An 11,983-nucleotide genomic window follows, 5' to 3' on the forward strand; every position below is an offset into this window, starting at 1 on the left:
TGTACAAGCGCTAGAGTTCTTACACAAACGTACACTCAGCAAAGCTGATTCTGCCGTGTAAGACGACTATTTATACTATGCGATCAGACGAGAAATTTCAGCTCTCGGACACTGAATAAACCTCGCTGGTTATACGCAACCGTGTGTAGCTTCAATTGCGAGTTCGAACACTCGTAAACTTGATGGCAGCTAGCATAGTCGTGCCTGCATACATATGCTCCATGGAAATTTAGGTAACACCTGTGATATATATACGGTGGCAAGCAACCAACTGTGCAGTTTAACGTGAAATTTGAATACGTTGTACCTAATGTTCTGTTTCCGCGAGCTACATACGTAAAATTGTGAAATTCAATTAACTTGTTGTGCACACTACAGAGTTAGGCGTTTCCCAACGACAGCTGGAGTAAGTAAGTCCAGTCGGAAGCTTGAATTGGCTGCAAACGGCCGACATGTTTGAAATTAAAATTGACGTAAAAAAAGATATTGCTTCGCGCTCTTTCGCTCCGCTTTGTTAGTCTGCAAGACTATTCAGAACCATCTCTTGCCGGGTAAACAGATAAGCGCTATTCGGGTTCACGCGTATAATTTGATAAGGCGTTTGGCGTCAGTTGCAGGCTACAGAAAGGATAGGACGATAAAATAAGATTGAAAAACAAGCAGAGATTATCAGAACTCGGATGGAAATATCTTCTTATTACATAAAGGAGTGTTCAAATCGAGTTAGTTAACTGGCAAATGCCCCGGCGATAAAATGTACAGAAACGTATCTAATATCATTGGAGAAAATTACTGTCGCTTGGGCACATGCGTGTCTCGCGATAGAATATTACCAAGAAATCAAATTAACTTTCCTTGTGCGAATCGGCGGAGAATTTTAGCAAAGTTTTATCATAGTAAACATGGCGTCTATGGATACAAACCGAAGACTTATAAGAAATATTACGAAGGTGAGTTTTAATTGTGACATTGTACACTACCAAAAATGCTCCTCACTCGAGTATTTGCGATACGGAATGTCATCCGAGATATTCTGATCTTCTCACATAAAAAACCATTACTGTCAACAAACAGATTGCTCAGCGTTTATTTTTTTGGAATTTCAGTATCCAGAGAAAGTCTGACGTCACGAGCTAAATACAGCAATTTTTACAGACTGGTCACAGCCTACAGAGAACATGGTCACAAACAGGCAAGCATAGATCCCATATCACTGCAAACACCTAGTCCGTCGCCGGAATTGAACCTGAATAAATTTGGCCTTAATGGCGACGAAAAAGTTTCCTTTCCGGGAATTTTGAACGCGAAACAAACGGAAGGGTCTGTAAACGTGGCGTTGAGTATTTTGAGAAAGGTTTACGCTGGTCCTATAGGAGTTGAATTTAGTTACTTAGAGGTAAGGTACTGAACTTAAAACTAGAATTTATTATGATTTGATATCGTATCATGTAGATTGAGTGTGAAAATTGGGAGAAGTTTTTTCCATGATTAAGAATGACTGACATTTCAATTTGTTAAATTAGACTGAAGAGGAAAGAGAATGGTTCGCGCAAAATTTCGAAGAGGTTTACATGGAGGCGTTGGACAGGGATACAAAGAGGGCAATAGTTACGGAAATGCTGAAGAGTCAGGCTTTGGACAAATTTTTGGCTATAAAATTTGTAACATTCAAAAGATACGGTGGAGAAGGTGCCGAAAGTATGATGGCGTTTTTTCACGAATTCTTCAAGCAAGCAACAGCTGGTAATAAATCCGCACTTTATCAATTGACTTGCTAAGTATTCTTCGTTATCTCAGGTCATGTCCATTTATATTCATTTTGTGCGACAACGTTCATTATTCAAGCAGCGTACTAATTTTGTCACAAGTTTACACAGCAACAATAGCAAAAATTATTAACAAAAATTGAAAAATATTTTTTCAACACGGCGGAACTGAATTATCATTTCACGTGCTTCTGTTGTAATTAAATTACAATCTATGATAATCATATTTACAAGTGAAACATTTAATTTTGATTCTTCTATATACACCAGCAAAATTAGATCACATCGTGATGTGTATGCCGCATCGTGGGAGACTGAATTTTTTGACCGGAATGCTGAGGTTTCCACCAAAGAAACTTTTTCACAAATTACGAGGCTTCGCAGAGTTTCCAGAAGACGTTAAAGCGACCGGAGACGTGACAAGTCACTTCACCTCATCCGTTGATCTCTCCTTCGACCAAAGAAACCTACACGTCACTATGCTTTACAATCCATCCCATTTGGAAGCTGTGAACCCTGTGTCAATGGGAAAGACAAGGGGCGTTATGCAGGCAGTTGGGGATGGGGCTTATTCTCGTGGCCAGGATTTGGCTTGGAGCGACAAAGTACTGAATCTACAGGTACAAAATGGTAGTATAAGCGATCACGTGTGATCCTTCTCAATCGCCGTACATCAATCAATCGGTTAAACTCCTTTTCTAGTTGTTAATACTTCTATAGCGCTTCAAGATCCCGGATATCGGAATTTCCCTGACAAGCGATATTTTCAGGTTCATGGGGATGCAGCGTACGCGGGTCAAGGCGTTAATCAAGAATCATTGGCCCTACACGCAGCCCCACATTTTGAAATCGGTGGTTCTGTACATTTAATCGTTAATAACCAATTGGGATTTACAACACCTGCAGACAGAGGAAGGTCCTCAAGGTATTGCACCGATATAGCTAAAAGCATATCTGCTCCAGTATTGCACGTCAACGGCGATGATCCAGAGGTACATACTGACGCAGAAAAGTTGCGTTAGGACAACTGACAGGAATTATCATTGAGAATCTGAAACGACCGTACGTTATAAATTTGACTAACAGTACACTTGTAACTCTCCACAGATGGTTGTTCGTGCCACGCGACTCGCCTGTCGATACCAAAGAAAATTTAGGAAAGATGTATTCGTCGACATGAACTGCTTTAGGAGATGGGGACACAACGAGCTCGATGATCCTACGTTCACGAATCCCGCTATTTACAAAATTATCCAAAGCCGCAAGTAAATAAATATCGATTTTAATGAGGTGGACAAAAATATATGATCGTTAAGCTACATGTCAATGGATAATTTTAGGTCAGTACCAGATAAATATGCAGAAGAACTAATAAAGGCAGAGATTATGACGACTGACGAAGCCAAGTCTATAGTTTCCGAGCACACAGCTTGGCTTGCAGAGTCTCTGAGGCAAGTCGACAATTACGTACCGGAACCGGTCTATTTTGGCGGAAGGTGGTCCGAGATGTCACAGGCACAAGCTAGCGTTTCCAAATGGAATACAGGAGTCGATGTAGATCTGTTAAGATTCATTGCAAGCAAAAGTGTGCAGTGCCCGGAATTGGTAAAAATTGATTTGCTAACACTGAGCATTAACATTCAAATGTGAAATGAGACATTGTCCTGCATGAGAAATCCCATCGGACCTTAATATTACTCTCACGCCATTTTTCATAGAAATCACACCATCTTTAAATCTTCAAGGATGTAGCAGAAATAATTTTCTACAAGTTTGACACAAAACTGAAAACCAAAAGCTACACTCGATGAATTATTTTCAACCCTGATTGACGCTTACTTGAATTCACACTACTACTTGAATTGTTTAATTAGGAAATTCATCCCCACCTTTTAAAATCACACGTTGAAGCGAGATTGAACAAAGTGTCCGATGGACTAAAGATAGACTGGGCAACTGCCGAGGCATTGGCCTTCGGGTCTTTACTTCACGAAGGCTACAATGTCAGGATTAGCGGCCAGGACGTTGGACGAGGCACATTTTCGCACAGACATGCTATGCTGGTAGATCAGTCAACAGGTGGTAAGCATGAGCTTGTATCATCATGGATTGAAAAAAGTTTGAAAGATTTCTAAGATAGGTAATTCACTCCCGTTCAATTCCCTGCCGCCAATGTAGAACGATAAAAATTACATGAGAGATTTTGAAATGTAGATATTCACATTCCCCTGAACTCGATGACCGAAACCCAAACCGGGAAGTTGGAATTAGCCAATAGTATTTTATCCGAAGAAGCGGTTCTCGGTTTCGAGTATGGTTTGAGCATAGCTTCACCATCGACCCTTGCGATATGGGAGGCACAATTTGGGGACTTTTTCAACGGTGCCCAGATCATAATTGACACATTCGTAAGCAGTGGCGAGGTTAAATGGATGATTAGCAGTGGATTGACCATGCTACTGCCGCATGGTTACGATGGCGCGGGACCGGAACACAGTTCCTGCAGAATGGAAAGATTTCTCCAGCTGACAGACAGCAACGAGGATAGACCAGACGGAGACGATGTTAACATGCAGCTAGCCAACCCAACGACACCGGCGCAGTATTTCCATTTACTCAGAAGACAGGTAGGGAAATACCTGAAGATACTGTGTAATTGACACTTAACAATAGCTTCCAAAAAGTAGCTTTCCAAGCCCGCCAATAAATGCTATCGGACAACAATGTGAAATACCGTTTTGTAGAAAATTAACTTATTCGAAATCTTAAACTTCATTAATTTCCAGATGGTGCGGAATTTTAGAAAACCACTTATCGTAGTGGCACCGAAAATTTTAATTCGACATTCCGCGGCAACTTCGTCGCTGACGGATATGGAAACAGGGACAAGTTTTGTCAACGTTATTGGCAAGCATTTCATTTATCTATCCTCAAGCGGCTTTCAAACATGCAGTTATCTCACATGGAACACAATCTATTCCAGGAGACACGACGGTCAATCCGGCTGAAGTGAAGAAGGTAATTCTCGTCAGTGGTAAACATTACTACGCCCTGAATAAGCACAGAGAAATTCTCGAGGCTAAAGACGTCGCGATCGTTAGACTAGAGAGTATTTGTCCATTCCCGGTTTTGGAAATACTTGAAGAGGTTCGAAGGTTCAAGCGTGCTCGAAGTAAGATACGCAAAAGTGGATTCTCACTCAATCGTATAAGTAATTCTAATATCTCAGAAGAGCTTTACTTATAAAAATATCGTCTAATTTGTAACAGCGTTTATCTGGAGTCAGGAAGAACCACAAAATATGGGAGCGTGGAGTTTCGTAAAACCCCGTTTCGAGAACCTGTGTGGACGGCAGGTAAGTCAGACTTCCGTTAGGTTTATGGATTATTGGCCCATTCAAAAAGTAAATACGAATCGATTTCAATTTTTACACAAGCCTCGCGACTTATAACTTCAGCTCTCGAAGATGCATTCACAACTGGATTGATCTGCATAATCTTTCAGTTAAAATACTCCGGCAGACGGGCAATGGCTGCACCCGCAACTGGCGTCGGACAAGTACATCAGCAAGAGGCTCGAGAAGTCATTGTGAAACCCTTCACTATGGCATAAAATAATTAAGAAATTGAACATTGTGTTCATTTTAAAATTGAAAATGAGTCACATTGTCTCATATGTTGAATATGTATGTAACGAGTTTTATTGTTTGTGTATTTGAAAGTTTGAATGTCGTATAATCATTAATTGCCGAAATTCCAAAATTTTAATTAAGCAAAGATCTGAAAACAATCGAAAATTATCAAAAGAAGGACGGATGTTGAATTGAGATAGAATATTTTTTTCTCAAACTTTTCATTTGATTGATACAACAGGAGAATAAATACATATCTCAGATAGAGCTTCGTATCCGCAACTAAGTTATAGTAGTACTTTCCTTTCAATAATTCTTAATTAATCGATCTTTACATCTATGTCAACGATTATCACGGACACGTATTTCTGATGAGGATTGAAAATTTATCAACGAAGATACAAAATTAGTTGATGATATCAACAGTTCGGCTGTAGCCAATAATTTAATTTGGAATATTATCGAAGATTACTACGAAATATTATCGGTAGTTGAATATTTTTTAACTTTCTATATTGATTACCATATATCGATGGAGATTTGAATAATTAATCTATGACGCATTAACCCTCCGCATGAACACTTGTTTTTTACACCTTTTGTCTGTTCACTTCTTCTGAGTGTTGTAGGCCAGCTAACTACATTATCACGTTGACTACACAAGTTGGCTGACTCTAAAATTTTGAAATCTGATTCTTAAAAATTGATATTCAGAAACCGACTGTTCCCAGTGCTCACACAGATGGTTATAGATAAAGTTGATAAATCAGGTGAAAAAACTTCAATACCAAAAAATCGATGATTATAATATCAACCTTCCTTCGATTTTTCGACTTCAATGTTCTTCTGTTCTTTTTCAATAAGAACCTTCATCTCCTCCTAAACAACAAGTTGCTATAGTTAATACGTATATGACTGAAATTACACACAAATTTGTAATTACTTTTTGAAATTCGTAGTAAGGTTTTTTAATAGACAATATATTAGATAACTCACCCCCCAGCCAAGCTTGTCGGCTAACAACTGACACCCAGTGTCACATTCACCTAGCCATGCAACATCTCTTCCAGTATTGGTATCTGTAGGATCGAACATCAATCCTTGCTTCAAACCTAAGAATCTCATAATACGATCCTGCATCCCGACCTTTTCCTTGTTTATGAGAAGCCGAGGGCAATTTGGAGGAACCCTTAAAGTGGAGCAAGCATCAAAAGTTCAAGTGAAAAATTCGCAACGTGTCTTTGAATTTCAAATTCACTAACAATGAATACCGGTTTAGCGAAAATAATCAAAATACAAGCAATAAGAAAGCAATCCAACTTATAAAAATCCACTGAACAAGTGTGTCATCGAATTTGAATATTGTGTAGTCTGTTAATACGTAACCTTTCGTCAAGTGTAAATTGATAAAAATAAAACACACACACATTTCTAATTTCCAAATGATAAAGGTCATGTATCAGTTTCTGTTGTGGGTGTTTTTTTTTTAGCATATTTAGTGCCACAGCAAGTACTGTATGTTTTAGTTTGAGAAATATGTCTGTGGTATTGAATTTAGGAATACCTTGCACATAAACTTTGCCAAAGAATATTTTTACTACTCACATGTCTACCAGAGAAGCGAATGGTTGCACAACTAGACTGGATCCCATAATGATCAATAGATCTGCTTGCTTGAAATCATTATCTATAAGAGTATGGAATCTATCTGGTAACGTTTCACCAAAAAATACAATGTCCGGCTTAACAATGCCATCTTTGCATTTCTCACATCCTGGTATCTCATCAGCAAGTATTTTTTCTGTAAGATTTTGAATCTTTCACTAAACAACCACTAGAAAGACCGTTTCAAACTTTCAAAACCTGATGAAGGACAAATTTAATTTGTTGTTTAAAAAATAACCATGTGCCGTTATATTACAAATTCAAATCCAGGATTAATCTGATCGATAAGCTACATGATTACTGCAAATTTTGTTCCACAAATAATCAGGTAAGCGTGATGATACAAAAGAACTGAATCATAAATTATATATCGGATATACCTTTCATCCATTCAAACTCATATGATGCCTTGCATTGCAGGCAATGACCAGTATGAAAAGTTCCATGAGCTTCGACCAATACATCACCAGGTATCCCAGCAACACGCTCTAGGGTGTCGACATTCTGTGTATAGTGACGCAATAAAAGTCCTTTTTCCCAAAGTAATCGAATAAAGTAATGACTTGGAGTAGGTTTAAATCCAATTGGCATCAACTGCTTTGCCAGAACAAAGAATGGCTCTGGGTTTTCCATGAAAAAGTCCAGCTCAAAGATAGCCTGAGGATGCGGCAGGTTATATTTTTCTAGATTGTGGTACAGTCCGCTTTTAGGTGAACGAAAATCTGGTATTCCAGCTGCTATAATTTCAATAGTTCAGTTTACTCAAAATCAAGATCACTTCTAAAGAAATATCTAGAATTACCAAGATTCAAAACATGAACAGAAACTATTTGTTTTAAAGTGTGTTCCTTCAAAATCATTGTAATAAAAATCTGAATCATGCCCTTGTCTCTCGCTATCCAATCATTTCTAATTGCTTTATACTTCTGATTACAACATTGAGCGCAATACTAGTTGACTCCTCGTTCAATCATAAAAAAAGTAGACTTTTTAAGAAATTTAGTTTCATTTGAAAGAAAAAATTTCTGAAAAGACAACATGAAGTCCCTGGCCTACAGGTGCTTGATATGGATGTTCTAGAGTATAAGTACATTGTGCTATATTATTATAGAATAAATGGTGTCCATTCATGCACGACTAATAAATAAGCGTCTCTGAATCAAATAAATATACCCACACGTGGATATCCCAGCACCAGCCATAGTAATAATCTTTCTACAGCCACTACTTTTAATATATTCGGCAATTCCGTCAAGCGATAGTTCTGTCAACATGTGCGCTCCCTGCCCGTCCGTTTCATTGTCGGAATCGTGTAGCCCCAACTTTTGAGCTAGATATTTTCGAATTTTTCCAACGCTTGAATCTTCGAGTTCTGTTGCCTCTGACGACGAATTTGGAGTTTCATCTTCAGCCCCGCTGTCTATCAAAGATAACGAATGACACAAAATAAAAGTAGAGTTAAACATCGATGATGTAGTGCTACAAAAATGGTATATTCGCAGAAGCTTTATATTACCCCTTTTGTCTTCAGCGGTGCTAGGTTTCTCATCTTTGGGTTTCTCCATCTCAAAGACTGTAGCCGTTAAAAGTGCGTAATTAGTATTGGACCGCGATTAATCGATTTCGAGGTTAAGTTGAGTCAATACTTCTGGCATAACTTTGTCAAAAATTGCAGAATGATGTTAATAATGTCGTTGATCAGACGAGCTAATGAATACCTGATAATCGCGGGAATCCCCGGCAACGAATCACTGTTCTAGGTGACAGTTGCATACACGTGACAACGTGAAAGAAAAGTCACGAACATTTATGATTTCACGCCGGTGCGATAATCGTATTGTGAATGCCCAATGCGCTCCTAACAACAGAGAGAAACCTCTCTGCTAACAATAAGTTTAGTGTGTGAAATGCAGCTACTCCCCAATCATTTGTGTAACTCTGGTTGCCGCATATGTGATAGCAGGCGCAAAAGTTCCTACATTGTGCCACGCCATATGATAGACGATCTGTACACATGTATACGTCGACGTAATACAAATTGCCTACCATCACGCCACACAGTTACTGTAAAATAGGTTACAAAGAGCGCGGCTTAGCTATCACGATGTTTCACGCATGGAATTTATTATTATATAAATATTAATCATATACAAGATAAATCGATGATGAATATGTGATCACTGGATAACATAATAAACGAGTAAGCGTGGAAAGGAAAGACGTACAGAAAGTTAATCATGAAACTATACACATAGGTACCTAAGCTAATCTGATGAAGCATCACTTTTTATATGGTTTTTGATGCCTCAACCAAGTACGCCTCTATTTTAGAATTATTTAAATTTGTATGTACTGATCTGAACGGATACCTGTTCACATTAATATGCTCAGACAGTTCTTGCAATAAGAATAACGAAACTTCACGAGAGATCGAATATCGCAGATTTTTTTAGCCAAGGATAATTTCCAAGTGCATGATATTGCCTACAGCCGAAGTAACTGTATGTGTGCCTGCGTAACTTATTTGTTCGTGTTTCAAATTATCCTTAATTATCACCTCTACATAAACCGTTGTATAAAATGTTGAAGTGATAATACATTAAGCTAGACAAAAACCTTGATTCGTTAATGTGAAAATGCATCTGATTAAGGACGTTACAAATATTTGTATAAAAATTAGTGTAACCTCGAACGGAAGTATTTCTTAAACAATTTCTATGCCGAAGATATTATTTCCTTCTAATCGTGTGGACATAAATGTAAAACATTGATTCAATCAGAAGAAAAATAACTCAGCGTTCGAATTGAAGAATGTGCAAGATAGTAATTCTAATTTTCAGTTATGGAACTGATTTTTGGAGATATCAATTATTTGTTCATCAATGTATATATATATATATATATATATTGTTGGAAATATGATTTTTTTTTAAAACTTTTAAACACTTGTACTTGGGAATACACGGCTTATATTAGGACAGATTTTAAGGAAAGCTTGACTACAATGTATGGAGTAAAGTTGCATCATGGGCGACCGACTTTAATAGCTAAAACATATATTTCAGTATAAAATCTATTTATACCCTTCCTCTGCAAGCAACTGGACCATCATGTGGGCGCAGCATACCTTCCAGAATCTACTTCTTGCGTTCTCGCTAGATATTGCGTTATAGTCACGGTTCTAAATGGCCGCTCCAGCTAATCTATCCGGGGCTTCCTGTTTGCGGCAAGACGGTAAACGCAAGACATCAAAATTAGTCTTTAAACTCTGTATGTTTTTCACGACAAGCTAACTGCAGTACTCAATGAACTCTGACTATTTGTATGACGAGTCACACAAACCTTTGGACCGATATCGTGTTACTCATTTCAAATCAATACACGTATCACAAGTATCTATGGAAATATCATTTTTCCGTATCCTCCGTGTAGGATTAATCAACTCGTTACTATCCAATGTTTGTTATAATTTCTATGAATCACTGTTCCTTTTAATCGCTCCATTGCACATTTAGGTAAACTAAACTGTTCGAAAAATGACTGGGTAATATGTTGTCATGTTTCCCTCTTCACACATCTTTTATTTGGTTATACGATCCTACACAAGATTCAACAAGCACTTGAACTGTGGAAAGATTTGATAAAAAGTTCTTTGACACGCGGTAAATGGAATAGTATGCTTTATCAACATCATGTGACACTCGAAAGAATAAGCATTGACTACCATGTCAAATGTTTGTTTCAAATTTTTTATTCTATTGGTAGGAACAGAAAAAATTACAGTCAACTAAATAAGACGAATTATCTTTTGCTTGAACAATTTTAGAGCTTCGGTGATTCAAAAATCAACCATGGGAATACATTACAGATTAAGCTAACATTTCTATTATCCGGAGCAATGGCTTTATCTTGACGGATTTTTTTTTCATTGCATGCAAGTAATCGTTTGAAGGTGGTGTTATTAGGGAATGAAAAACCGTGTATAATTTGATATGTTTACCAAAGATAAAAGGAAAAACGATAAGCGGACTAAGAGGATTCCTAGAACTATCCGTCTTCCAATTAGCCAAGATTTTTAAAAGGTTAGTTCTGCGATTAGATTCGAAACAAAACATTTTTAGATGTATTAGTTGAAAAAACTATACAAGTGCTTACAGTGTTCTTGGTGATCCACAAATCAAGTACGAATTCCACAATAACTTTATAGTGGCCTTAATTATAGGATTCTACCGGCCACATCTTATCTCCATTCATAACAACAAATTAATCTGTTTCATAATATCATATAATAATACCCTATTTTCAATATTTCTGTACAGAATAAAATTGAGAGTATATGTGCTTTCAATTCATTTTATAATCTCAAGTTATATAACTTACACAGATCACATAAGCCCCTCTATAGATACATGAAAATAGTAATATATGCTCAAGTTTGTTATCTTTTTCCGCGTAATAGCGTGCGTAGGTACATATATGCATTTCGAATACTTACGGGTATTGGAAATCGGTGAAAAATCTTAATTGTCTCATGCAATCGAAAAAATGCGTTACCCGAAACAATTATGGAAATGATGGATAAGTTGAATTATAATGCGATGTCAATCAATCTCGATGTGATTGAAAATCATCAATTTGCTTTTTAATTCATAGCTAATAATGTGATTTGAGTTGTAAAATACTATCAAAGTATACGCACGCTTCTTAGACCTTTTAAGGACACGTATTGGCCGTGAGATTCCGAATGCTCAATTTATTCGATTATGTAGATATAAACTCAATTCTTTTACTTTCTCGATGAGACATACATATATTTCTGAGTTATATTGAAGCGTATTATAAACAGGTCCCATTCCCCATAAACCTTTAAATGGAAAAGGCATAATCTTTAAAAAAACATACATATGTGGGACGCGTATCA

General features: G+C 37.4%; 2 protein-coding genes across 8 annotated transcripts; one reads left to right on the forward strand and one right to left on the reverse strand.

Moving 5' to 3' along the window:
* The first annotated feature begins 252 nt into the window (after window positions 1-252).
* Window positions 253-6,178, forward strand: LOC107222453 (probable 2-oxoglutarate dehydrogenase E1 component DHKTD1 homolog, mitochondrial). Of its 6 annotated transcripts, XM_046732823.1 has the most exons (14): window positions 253-406; window positions 612-950; window positions 1,107-1,396; window positions 1,524-1,743; window positions 2,037-2,386; window positions 2,537-2,758; window positions 2,874-3,031; window positions 3,107-3,371; window positions 3,641-3,848; window positions 3,981-4,393; window positions 4,553-4,673; window positions 4,750-4,938; window positions 5,036-5,121; window positions 5,271-6,178. In XM_046732823.1, exons 2-14 carry the CDS (start codon window positions 755-757, stop codon window positions 5,376-5,378), a joined length of 2,826 nt encoding a protein of 941 aa, XP_046588779.1. In that variant the 5' UTR covers window positions 253-406; window positions 612-754; the 3' UTR covers window positions 5,379-6,178. The 6 variants fall into 6 exon arrangements, 5 of the variants coding, with proteins under 5 accessions (XP_046588779.1, XP_015517316.2, XP_015517317.2 ...); XM_015661830.2 differs by lacking the exon at window positions 253-406 and having other exon boundaries at window positions 419-950; XM_015661831.2 differs by lacking the exon at window positions 253-406 and having other exon boundaries at window positions 419-950; window positions 4,750-4,784.
* Window positions 5,635-8,938, reverse strand: LOC107222449 (NAD-dependent protein deacetylase sirtuin-2). 2 transcript variants are annotated; one of them, XM_015661825.2, is made up of 7 exons: window positions 8,781-8,938; window positions 8,579-8,635; window positions 8,240-8,482; window positions 7,443-7,799; window positions 7,003-7,198; window positions 6,394-6,586; window positions 5,635-6,276 (listed from the first exon to the last, which is right to left on the reverse strand). In XM_015661825.2, exons 1-7 carry the CDS (start codon window positions 8,833-8,835, stop codon window positions 6,208-6,210), a joined length of 1,170 nt encoding a protein of 389 aa, XP_015517311.1. In that variant the 5' UTR covers window positions 8,836-8,938; the 3' UTR covers window positions 5,635-6,207. The 2 variants fall into 2 exon arrangements, with proteins under 2 accessions (XP_015517311.1, XP_015517312.1); XM_015661826.2 differs by having other exon boundaries at window positions 8,579-8,909.
* Between the last annotated feature and the right edge of the window lie 3,045 nt (window positions 8,939-11,983).

Source organism: Neodiprion lecontei, chromosome 2, assembly GCF_021901455.1.
Source record: "Neodiprion lecontei isolate iyNeoLeco1 chromosome 2, iyNeoLeco1.1, whole genome shotgun sequence".
Classification (NCBI taxonomy): Eukaryota; Metazoa; Arthropoda; class Insecta; order Hymenoptera; family Diprionidae; genus Neodiprion; species Neodiprion lecontei.